Below are 13,023 nucleotides of genomic sequence, written 5' to 3'. Positions count from 1 at the left end.
ATTCTAACTTCAACTTTTAGACTATCACCAGCTTATATTATTATTCATATAAAATAGGAATATTATTATTCATACATTGAAAATTACTTCAAATCATAGTAAAGAAAAATGTTAAATCAACCATTACCATTCTTGAAACCAAAATACATCAAAATATGTTTTAAAAGAAATTAATTTTGTATGCACTCCATTTACTATTAATCTAAACTTTATTATAGTGTGAAAACACATGTCACATATGTTCATTTTATGATAATAAAAATAATAAAATTTATTATTATTATATAATATGATGATTGTAAAATTAAATATAAATCATTTTTATAAAATTATTGTAAATGATTTTTATTTATTTTGTAGATAACTTTTTAATTAAATAATGATAATTATGTTTAAAAACCTGTTAAATTAAAAAAATAAATAAACGGTTACTTAAATAATAAAATAAAATATTTAAAAATAATAAGTTTTTTTAAATATTCAAAGGATAAAAATGAAAAACAGATATAAATACAAAAAAGGTAAGTTTTCTTTGTATATACTAATGAAAATACATGTGCACATGTGTACTTATTCTTTTTAAGATAATATATAGTTATTATAGTTATAAAAATAATATAAATATTTTAATAATTTTATTATTAATAATTATTTTAATTAAAAAATATTTAAATTTCAAAAATCAAATAAAAATATCAATTTTGAAAAAACAACGATAAATTTTGATAAAATAATGATTTTAATTTTAAAAGTATTATAAAAAAAAGTTAAAATACTTCGTTGGTCCTTGTTTTTGTAGCAAAATCTCAATTTGGTCATCATATTTTTATTAGTCTCAATTAGGTCCTCATTTTTGTAAATTAGTATCAATTAGGTTCTTTCCGTTAGTAGAGAACTAACACCGTTAAGTAGGTGCCACGTGTCAGCTTCTCGTTTTTTTGAATTTTTTGAATTTTTTGAATTTTTTTTTAACTTTATTTTTAATTTTTTTTTAAATTTCTAAAAAAAAATATTTATGCCACGTGTCAAGTTTGTAGTGTGCCACGTGTCAATCTAATATGGTGACACGTGTCAAATTATTGTATGAATCTCAATTTGGTCCTCATATTTGTTAATTTGATTTGATTTCAGTCCCAAATTTTTTTAAAATAATTTTAATTTCATGTGCTCCAAATTTAGAACAAATTTAATTTTTTTATAAATGTAATGATGATACTTTTATTACAAGTGATATTTCTATTACATATTTTTAACAACATTTAATTTATTTAAATTTATATTTTACATTAAACTTTATTTAAATTTTATTTTAAAATTATAAATATATAGATTAATAAATTTATATTAGAAATATTTGTATAACATTCAATATCAACAATATTTTAGAGTTGGCTTAAAAATAACAATTTTATAAATTCAAATGTAAAATTTTAAAATAATTTTATAAAAAATTAAAATAAATATATTTAAAATTTTAATATTAAATATAATTAATATTATTAAAATATTTAATAAAAATATCAATTTTAATAAAAATAATCATAACATTATATAAAAGTAAAATTTGGTCTAAATTTGGAGTGCCTAAAATTGAAATTTTTTTAAAAAAATTGGGACTTAAATCAAATCAATTTAACAAATATGAGAACCAAATTGAGATTCATATATTAATTTGACACGTGTCAACATATTAGATTGACACGTGGCACACTACAGAAGTGACATGTGGCATAAATATTTTTAAAAAAATTAAAAAAAAATTCAAAAATTCAAAAAAATTCAAAAAATTCAAAAAAATGAGGAGCTGACACGTGGCACCTACTTAACGGTGTTAGTTATCTACTAACAGAAAGGACCTAATTGATACTAATTTACAAAAATGAGGACCTAATTGAGACTAATAAAAATACGAGGACCAAATTGAGATTTTGCAACAAAAACGAGGACCAACGGAGTATTTTAACCTAAAAATAATAATTTTTTGATATGTCTTACTGGAAAAGTTATATTTTTATAGAAAAAAAAATGTAACAGTACAAAATACAGATCACATAAATATTTAAACATAATACAAAGTGATTAATATGAGTAATTGTATTACATCAATCAATCGATCATATCAAATATAGGAGTGATATAATTAAGGGTTAAGTATGATTTTAGTCATCGAACTTTGACTCAAAATTGAAATTCGCCTTTGTCTGAAACTTCGATACATTTTGGTCCCTAAACTTTAGAAATGAATGAATATAGTCCTTTTAACCCAATTATGTTAACCTTTTTTGACTTGTCAAACGCTTTTCATATTAATATTGAAGTTTTTTACATTGTTTGACACATTCTTGGTTCAATATCTACTGAGAAATATGTTCGACATTAGTATGAAAAGCGTTCGACAAGTCAAAAAAAGTTAACGTAATTGAGTTAAAAGGATTATATTCATTAACTTTTAAAGTTTAGGAATCAAAATATATTGAAGTTTCAAACAGGGACAAATTCCAATTTTGGATCAAAGTTCAGGGACTAAAAACATACTTAATCCTATAATTAATATAGATAATTGGAGTACATCAATCGATCATATCAAACATAGGAGTATTGTATCAAATCAATAACCGATCATTAGTATATAACACTTCCCTTGTTGGGTGTCCATTGATAACAAAGTTAAAACCTTACTAAAAAAAATCAGAGATAAAAACATAGTGAAGGAAAAGGAGTACAACACCATGTATTATTTAATACAATATTGTTCATTACATGTCCTGTATTTTTTTTCTCATGTGAACTCACATCATTAAGATGGTGAAATTCAATATTGTAAACCCATTGCCGAAAAGTTCTTTTTTGTAAAGACTTTGTAAATAGATCAGTCAATTTTTCACATGAATTAATCTTTTGGATCTCTATATCACCCTTTCAATTGAATAATACATTATTGTCTCAATACATGGTTGTTGATTCCATTTTCTTCCGATGATAGACCACAAGTTTTTCGTACGTGTTGATTACACATTTTAATCAAACACATTCACGACTTACCTCATATAGTGCTAAAATTCTGCATGATTTAAGGACATTGATGTTATGGTTTGTTTCATAAATAACCATGAAGTCATTGTGCTACCACATGTGAATGTGAATAAATATCATGCTTGTGATTGACCATTCTGACATTGTGAGAATGTGATAAATAACGTGCATTTGCATAACTCATTAGATCTAATTTTGAATCATTTAGATAAAATAAATCTATATTTGTAGTACCCTTAAGGTAACGAATATATATGTTTTACTCAATCTAATATCTTATTATATGTGAAGAAGTATATCTTAACAAATTTAAAGCACATGCAATATCAGATCAAGTATAATTAGTAAGATACATTGATGCTCCTATAACACTCAAATATGAAACTTATGAACCAAGAAGTTTTTTATCATTTCCTTGAAGTCTAAAAGAGTTTTTATCAACATCTAACGACCTTCAAAACCATTGGAGTGCATAATGGATGTGGCTTGTCCATTTATAACCTTTTAAGCACCTTCGTTATATAAACTTTTTGATGTACAAAAATACCTTTATTTAAATATTCAATTTCTAATCTTAAACAAAACATTGTCATTCGAAGATCATTCATCTTAAATTATTTATTTAAGCAATCAATTGTCTTTGTGAGCTCATTAGGAGTTTCAACAATGTATATGTCATCTGCATAAACAACAATTATGACAATGTTTGTATGCAAAAATTCATATATACTCAACGGATTTTACATCCTCAAGTGTGCGAACTACATGTCCAAAAACCTTTTGTTTGACAAACAAATCTACTTATGCTTCTATTGCATCTTTTCATTTTGGACAATGATTTCCTTGTTGACAATCTTTAATAATCATTGGTTCTCAATCCTCATTGACACTCATAACATTCATCGCTATATTAAATGCAAAATTATTGTCAATGTTGACTTCATTTTGGTTTCATATTATCTTATTCATGGCATAATTTATTGACATTTTATCATAAACAACAATTTCCTAGAATTGAGTAATTAATTATGCCAAATAAATCTTTTGAGATTTCCACATTTTCGATTAGGTCATCTTGCATTTTAGTTCATTTTCTCATTCGAAAGTTTTTATCTTTAGAACCAATAGGTGTACCACGCTTCAAGCGTGTCTTTGGAACCATCCGGCTTACCATGCTTCAAGCGTGTTATGAATTAATATCAATTCTATTTGGAGCATTAACAATTGATATAAATGATTTAATTGCCATTTTTTTGTAAGTAATAACATTTGGTAATTGATGACTAATTTTTGTAAATAAACTATCCTTTGAACTTCTAATTGACATTCTTTTATGCGATGATCAATACAAGATAATGATAATTCATTCCAACCAATATTTTTTTCCAATTGTTTTCTTTCTTCCCCTAATGTTGGAAAAACTTATTCATAAAAATGACAGATGACAAAGTGAATTGTAAATAAGTCTCTTGTTAATAGTTCAATATATTTTATTATCGATGGAGAATCATATCCAACATATATTTTTAATTGTCTTTGAAGACCCATCATAGTCCCTTTTGGTGGAAAAAATAGAATATATATAGTACACCTAAATATTATTAAATGGGAGAAATATTAGGTTACTAATAAAAAATCAATTACAAAGTAGAGTATTTGTGATAACTTGTTCGCTTGATGTGAATCAATACTGCAACATGTAAAATTGCATATCCCCAAGTAGCCATTGGAAAAATAGCTCTCATAAGTAATGATCTTGCAACAAGGTTTAGGCATTTTCTTAATAACTTTGCAAGTCCATTTTGAGTATGAACATATGCTACTAAATGCTCAACTTTAATTTCAATTGATATACAATACTCATGAAAAGCATGAGATATAAATTCACCAGCATTATCAAGACGAATTTTCTTAATCAGATAATCTGGAAAGTGAGGTTTTAACTTGATTAACTATGCTAATAATTTTGCAAATGTCTGGTTGTAATTTAATAATAAACAAATATGTGTCATTTAGTTTATGCATCAATTAAAACCATGAAATATCTGAATCATCTACATGATGAGTGTATTGAACCACAAATATCACCATGTATTTGTTCTAAAAGGAGATTGAATCATTTCTAATCTTTTTAGTGATGTTCTCATTATCAACTTTCTTTCGTAAACATGCAGTACATGAGAAATCATTGGACTGAAGAAGTTTTTGACTCTTAAGTGGGTATACACATGAGTTCTTCAACTTTTTTTGCATCATAATAGATCTAGGATGACCCAACTGATAATGTCAAATAAAAAATTTATTTTGATTTATAAACTTCTAGTTTACAATAACATGTATTTCAATTGTACTAATATCAATGTAGTATACGCTATGAGAGAAAGTTGATAATTTTTCCAATACATATTTTTTTTATTCAGCTCAAATCTCTAACATTTATTTTTATTCAACTTAATTTTAGTGATACGAAGATATTATATATTTCTTTCATTATTTATTTCGATATGATATTGATTTAGACAAATATTTTTAAAATTTAATAAGTTTTATTAAATTTTTGGTAGAGTATAATAATTTTCTAGAAATTTCAAATAGTAGAAATGACACTAATATTGAATTATCGCATAACTAAACAAAATTAGAACTGCAATTAAGCCGCAATCAATAATTGCTGGGTTTCTTTACAACATTAATTCAAAAATAAGTATCAACCAACAAGTTTTGAGCATATAAAATATAATTACTTGAATGATCAATTTCATCTTTAAAATCCTGTATTCGAGTATTTTTCTTTTTATAAAATGTACTATTTAAATTATAAATATTAGTAAAACAATAATAAAATTAATTGTTATTATTATAATTATAAAATGAAATATAAATAAATTTTAAAATTTAATTAAAATACATATTTATTTGTTTTGTAAGTAATTTTTTAATAGAAAAACGGTTAAATTTAAACGATCATAAAGGTAATACTAATAACATAATTATTTTATTTTAGAAAAGATATTTAGAGATAAAATAAGAAAATTCCGTGAAGATCAAAAAGAAAATCCCTCATATATAGGTATAATAAAAAAGAAAAATCTATATATAGTTAATGTTAAATGTATTTACAGTATAAAAGACTAAATTAATCGTTGTAAGAGTTAAAAGATGAAACTAAGAGAAACGCCATTGAAGTGATGGAAGTGGAAGGTCGGCGAATAAGGAGATTTGTGCCTCGAAGGCTCTCACACCGCTCTCTTCTTCCACTTCACGCTTCTTCCTCTTCCTCTTGCAACGTTTCCAACACAGTTTCCTGCTGGTAAATCACCTTCTTCGATTGCTTCATTTTCCTCCATCTTTGCGCGCGTAGAACTTAATTTGTGTAATGTCTAAATGCAGTTATTGCGACTACAAAATCTCCTCATTTAACATACCTCTTTTTCTCCTCGGTCGCCGATATCCCAGGTCATACTCTCTGTTCTGCATGAGCGCACCGTTCTGCTTTTTATTCAATATTTCTTACACTTGCTTTGCATGGCTTATGTATGTATCTTACAGGTTTTTCAAAATATGGTTCTCAATTGGGGTTGGGTTTGGCCTCTCTGCGTTAATTGGAGTTTCTGTGGTGAGAATTTTGGTGTTTCTCAATTTCCTTTTTCTTGTTAAATGTTTGAGTCGATTGTGAATTAGTTTTAGCAAGGTGCAATACAGCGTCTGGTATTTGTTCTTGAATGGTGGAAATTGTTGTTAAGGTCCCTGAATATACAGTTATTCGAAACTCTAATAAGTCCTTGAGTGTGTTTTCCATTTGTTAAATTAGTTATCGAGATTTGTGAGGCGAGTACTAATTTGACTTGAGCAATGCATATTCAGGGAATCTAAGTGCAATTTTCATCATTGAATCACTAGCATGACCAGCCGTAACGGTCTTTTTGGATTTTTTTTTTCATAGGCACTTGTAAGAAAAAAATGAAATAAACTTTTGCATAAACCCACAAGCTAAATTTAGCTTATGCATAAATTAATTATAAAAGCCCTTTCATACTTGTTTCTCTAAATAGATTATTTTTTACTTTGTACTTATAGAGAAGTTTGCCTCTTCTTCTAGAAGCACTTGTGTGAAATTTATTCAAGCAGGTCATCTTTGAGGGACTATTTTGGCTATTTGCTCTGAATATTTTCTTTTTTGGATTTCCATTAATTTGTATAGTGCCGAACATGTCCAGATTCTTCTTTGGGAACTAGCCAGAACGTTGCATCTCTGTGGTGGCTGCATTAAGCTTGGAAACTTTGCCAGCAATTTGCTGTTTGGTTTACCTCCTTTGGTTGGCAATTTTGTTTCTCCTTCCTTTCAAATTTAATTTAGTTTGTTATTTGTTTTTTTGAAAGGAATAACAAAGAAAAGGAAAATATGGCAACACTAAAGACCCACATGAAAAATGTGAATAATCTTTTTCTTTCATGTGCTTAAGAACTTAATAACTGCATCTTATGCAGGTGCCCGGGTTAAGTTTATCACTTGCTGATGTTGGGTACGCTTGTGTTTCTACCATCATATCCGTCTTTGTGCATGAATTTGGTCATGCAGTTGCTGCCACAAGGTTAGTTGTCTTCACATATTTTGCCTCTCTGACTAAAACTTAATATTATCAACTATTGTTGTTTTACTGTGTTGATAAACCTTTGGTTTGCTGTCATCTATATTATTTCCTCCTAAAGTATACAAAACGTCTTTGTAGTTAGTTATCTGTGGTGAGTGGGGTTTAAATACTAAATAAACATGTATGAAATCTTAATTTATTGATATGATACGTGAATTTATTGAGATAATTTTAGAAAATGATCATGTAGTTCTAATAAAAGGACAATATTCTCATTTTCACGTATCATATCTTAATATTGCTTGATCCACTTTAAACATAGATAGGATAACATACACTAGTTAACACATTTGGTGCATGTCAAAATTGGGATAATGTATGTACTTACTCCATGTTTCTCTATCTAACTTACATTGTATCCTTGCTACCAAACGAGCCCCTATACAAGTATACAGCATTTTTAGTATTTATAGAAGGAGATCCCCTTTAAGCTCAACAAGGGATAATGTCCTAAAAGAACAATTTATTTATTGTATGTTTTATATGTTGAGGCTTTATGAATAGATTTTGGGTGCTCCTTATTGCTGTTGAACGTATTTCAGCATCAGTTGCAATTGTGATTCATGTTTAAATCATCAATGAGGGTGTATCTCTAATGATCATTTTAGCTGTAAAGTTTTGTTATTCTTTTATTTAATATGTGACCATGCCAGTACAATAATTGAATAACCCCGAATTTAGTTTTTCTTGAAATGATGAAAGCTAGATTCTCATGATTTAACCCTTTCAATGAAAAGCAGTGAGGGAATACAAATAGAGTACATTGCCATCTTCATTGCAATATTATTTCCTGGTGCACTGGTTGCCTTCAATTATGACTTGTTGCAGACTTTGCCTCGTTTGACTGCCCTCCGTGTGTATTCTGCTGGCATTTGGCACAATGCAGTTGTAAGTTGAATATAATAGGATCCATTGATACTAGTATTAAGGATGGACACTTGAGCTAATTGATAACCTTTTTTTTATATGTTCTAGAATTTAAAAAGAAATTGAAAATATATACTGCATAGAAGTTACCAATCAATATATCACTGACACAAAGGCTTGGGTTCAATAGTGGTATTTTTGTTGTTAAAATAAAATTGAACTGGTCTTCAATCCAACCACAGGCTGTGCGTGGTTCAGATGGTTTGAACCTGGTGTGACAGTTCAACGACCAGTTTTTAAATACTGATTTTAGTGGCTAGAGTGAACTGATCAAGGGACTGGCTGGCTCACAGTTGACTCAGTTGGCCCGACTAGCCTGGTCCAATTTTCTCAAGCATGATGATATCTATACCATAACTACAGAATAAATACAACTCATCAAAATCTTGCATGAAAATAATCCTGTATGATGATATTCTAACAGATTGTAAGTTGTGCAATATGACTTTTGGAAGAAATCTTCTTGTAAAGTTAATTAATTGGTGTAAGTTTCATTTTGTTCTGCATTGGTGTCATTAGATCCTAAGTTTATATTCTTATAATTTTAGGTGTATCCATGTCTTTAGTTTGATTTTTAAATGATCTAGATTGCTAATTTCATCTGTACACCTTCTACAATTTTCTAGTGTTGTGCGGCTTGTGGACTGGCATTATTCTTCTTGCCCTTGATCTTGTTTCCCTTTTACAGCAGTGGTCACAATCCCATGGTACTTTTTTTTTTCAAAATCATTTTAGGTTAATCATTTTGTTTGGTTCTCATATATCTTGCCCTTTCTTTTTGCATGTTGGTGGCTACATGGGAGCAGGTTTTAAATGTACCCCCAACCTCACCTTTATCTGGTTATTTAGCTCCTGGTGATGTTATTCTGTCGATAAATGATGTAACTATCAGAAATGCACAAGAATGGTTGACATATAACGTTAAGCTTAATAATGTAAATCTTTCTCATCGCACTGGAGAATTGGAGATTGTCAATAAAATGAAGGGTTATTGTGTCCCTAGTTTTATGATGGAAGAAATAAAGAACACCAAATGGCTGGGAAATCAACATGTTTGTCCCGGTGAACTTACTGCCTTTGTAAAATTATGCTCCGCTAATGTTACACTTCATGATGGTCAGAACAAAACTGATATTTTGAACAATGGACGGAGTATGTACTGCTTAAATGCTAAAGATGTTGTCAAACGTATTAGGTGTGGTGATGACAGGGGACTAGCCACTTTAAGGGGAGGTGGCTGTACGTGCCTTCAGGTAGACAATTGTTTAACGTTTATGAACTTACTAATTTATGTGAATGTGTCTACTCTGTTCATTTAACACTATACCCGGACATTTAAGAAAATAACTAGCAACTGAATGTTCTTGATATTTTTCACAGGATGAATTTTGTTTAGCTCCAGTTCAGGAGCCTGGATTGGTGTGGGTTGAGATTGCATATTCAAGTCCTTCTCATGAATGTTTGTCACATGAACAAAACAGATTTCCATTTTCTGAAACTTCCGGTGTTAAGGCAACTAATTGTGGTGGGACTTTTATTTTTGTTGGTGATGTCGTCTCTATGGCACATTCAATTAAGCTAACATCGTATCAGCCTCGCTGGGGACCACAAATTGTTGCATATTTTCCAAGTATACTGGAAAGGATATTAATATGGACATTTCATACCTCTCTTACGCTGGCTCTTCTCAATGCTTTGCCTGTAAGTGATGAACAGTTTCTTCCTTATGTTAGGCATTACCAAGCATATACAAGTAGATATTATTTCCAAATATAAGTTATCAGCTCTATGTTTGATGCCTTAGTGTGATATAGAAGACTATCTATAACTTCACCTCAGACAACAACAAGCTGTTCAATGAAGATAAAAGAGAGGCTAACTAAAGAAAATGAAAAATTGGAGTAGTTGCTAAGCTTTTTTGAGTAAGTTAATTATATTTTAGAGTATAATTGATGTTCAATGGATTATTAGAATCCATGTACCCTTCTGCCTATTGTGATGAATTTAACGGGTTTGTAGGCTAGTTATAAGTTCGTTGGGTTCTAATTAAAGAACAAGGTAGTCCTTCTAAAAAGTGTTACTAAAATTGTTAACTGGTTGCTATTTTTGTTGCTTCCAATGCTGTTTTAAGGAGTGTTTTGGGGTTAAAATTAGATTAAGTTAGGTTAAATTAATATGCAATTCAATGAAATATTTGACAATTTCAAAATTGATCCTATTTTTTAAAAGACTATAATTGGATCCTTAAATATAAAAATCATTTTTAATTGTGTTGTTTACTGCTGTGACATTAAGGTTTCGCAGGGTTCCATCAAGCAGAGGACCTAGTTGAACATTCTTAAATAGGTCAGGAATTTATTGAAAAGTTAAATTAGCTGCTTAAACTGTTTAAATATTTTCAATTAGGTCCCGCTCTCAGGATGGAGTTTCTGATGGAACTTAGTGAGGGTCCCCAATAAAATTAATTAATTAGTTCAAATACATACTTACAAACGTGAAGAGAATTATTTAAAAATCTCAAAAATAGTCCACCGTCTTACAAATTAATTGGGCCATTATGTTAACAGTAAAAATGATTTGGTTTGTTTAATCCCGTAGAAACTGCTTTTATTGATGGAATGACCAAGATTGAAAGGAATGTAGAATATGTGAAAGCCTTTTTGAAGTATTACTTTGAAGATTCTATTATGCTTCTATTGAATTTCTTCTTATAATGATGATATTATCAGGTCTATTTTCTGGATGGTGAATATATTTTAGATGAAACTTTATCCCACTTTACTTCGCTAAGCCCCAGGAAGAGGAAGAAGGTTCTTAGACTATGCCTTCTTGCTGTCTCACTTGCTTCTATTATTGTCTGTTTCGGAGAACTACTTCAGTTGTCTTTTTTCTAATATCATCATTTATTTCATTTTTTCTTTGATGTATGGGAACAGCTCAACACCTTCCACAAAGATGGACCATGTAAATATTTGGTTCAAAATTTAAATTAACCAACTTCACACACCCACACTGTAAATCATGTAACTTTTAACAATTTGATATTCTAATCTTTGAATTAGTAAGTAATTACTACTTAACGTATTATACTAATTCATAAATATTTTATCCGGTACTTCAAATTTTCTGACATTTGTGTATGCGTATTAGAGAAATCCCGAGAATGTGTAAACTATAAGTTGATTCGAGATTTAAATTAGTTAAATCTGAGATTTAAGCTTCTTAAAAATTTATTGAACCTTTACACGACCTGTTTAGCTTATTTAAAACGTAATTGTTTTTAGGCTTAAATACAGGAAGTTCGTTTTTTGTTCTTCAAATATAAATTTTATTTTTCGTTTAATTTTTTAATTTGAAAAAAAAAATGTTGGTTTGAGTCCTATATATCCACTCGTCTTATATTTAAACCATGTCAAAATAAATACTTCAAAAGAAAAATAATTTGCAGTAGGGTGTTCGATGAAAAGATGATTATCTTGAATTGGAAAATGACTTTTTTTCTGTGATAAGAGTACAAAATTGAAATAAGTTGTTATTTAAGTGACTTGTAAATTAATCATATATATTCGGAATCTGGAATAGAAGGATTAAGCAAGGAATAAATTAACCAATTTTTATTTTTTTGAATCTACAATTAACTTCTAATTAAATTATAACATGTTTAAGTATGTTTTTATTTATCAAATATATTGTTTTGTTACATGTTTATTAGATATTTTAATGTTAGAGGATGGATCAATCTAAAATTGTAATTATACTTTCAATAAAATTAATTTAGCAAGTAACTCTTGTATAAAGTTTTTTTTTTCATGAATATATGCATCTTTAGCCTTCAAGCTTAATGTATAAAGTTCAAATTTCACTTATCATATTTAAAGTTTAATGTTTTATAATGACTAATGAAATTTGAATTTATCACTTCGTACAAACTATTCAATTTTTTTTTGTTGGGCTAATCTTTGTAAGGGATTTCTCTCTCCACCTCCAAGAAGTTCTCCTACACCCCCAATTGTATGCATTAATTACATTAATGTCTATATCAATCAAAGTAGGTGACAGTTAATTTAAAATTTACTGAACTTTCGATATGTTTTAACCGTGAAACCGTTCACGTTTTCAAAATTACTCGAAGCTCTTTCTTTCTCCTCCAATAGCGTTTTTCATGATGTTGTTCGTTTCTGCTCTTGATTTGTTGCCATGAATTTGCGAAAGAACAGAGACTTATTGAAATACTACACCCTTTGCTTGAAAGTCTTTGTTCTAATCTTTTTGTATCTGATATAAACTGGTCTTCATCTTGAATGTTCTCTGAATAGTTTTCCTCCCATTTTATCCACAAATATTATTGGTTATGACTCTTCTCAACTCTACATTAATTTCTCTGGCTTTTCACTTTCTTAAGTTGGTCAAT

The 13,023-nt window shown here is 28.6% G+C and overlaps 1 protein-coding gene across 1 annotated transcript; it reads left to right on the top strand.

The window, feature by feature from the left end:
* The first annotated feature begins 6,168 nt into the window (after window positions 1–6,168).
* Window positions 6,169–11,532, top strand: LOC114176207 (membrane-bound transcription factor site-2 protease homolog). The gene is made up of 10 exons (XM_028061164.1): window positions 6,169–6,343; window positions 6,424–6,489; window positions 6,583–6,649; window positions 7,251–7,349; window positions 7,522–7,625; window positions 8,426–8,573; window positions 9,239–9,319; window positions 9,419–9,865; window positions 9,993–10,313; window positions 11,342–11,532. The coding sequence occupies exons 1-10, from the start codon at window positions 6,222–6,224 to the stop codon at window positions 11,504–11,506; spliced, it is 1,620 nt and encodes a 539-aa protein (XP_027916965.1). The 5' UTR covers window positions 6,169–6,221; the 3' UTR covers window positions 11,507–11,532.
* Window positions 11,533–13,023: the final 1,491 nt, after the last annotated feature.

Source organism: Vigna unguiculata, chromosome 3 (genome assembly GCF_004118075.2).
Source record: "Vigna unguiculata cultivar IT97K-499-35 chromosome 3, ASM411807v1, whole genome shotgun sequence".
In the NCBI taxonomy this organism is placed as follows: Eukaryota; Viridiplantae; Streptophyta; class Magnoliopsida; order Fabales; family Fabaceae; genus Vigna; species Vigna unguiculata.
The sequence above is the reverse complement of the archived record's forward strand: the minus strand, read 5'-3'. Positions and strand labels throughout refer to the sequence as shown.

Bases quoted from the DNA above. Each gene is read 5' to 3' on its own strand.
- LOC114176207 (XM_028061164.1), top strand. From the start codon at position 6,222: ATGGAAGTGGAAGGTCGGCGAATAAGGAGATTTGTGCCTCGAAGGCTC. The intron at 7,350-7,521 runs GTTGGCAATTTT...CATCTTATGCAG, and splicing joins TGTTTGGTTTACCTCCTTTG to GTGCCCGGGTTAAGTTTATC. The intron at 9,866-9,992 runs GTAGACAATTGT...TATTTTTCACAG, and splicing joins GTGGCTGTACGTGCCTTCAG to GATGAATTTTGTTTAGCTCC.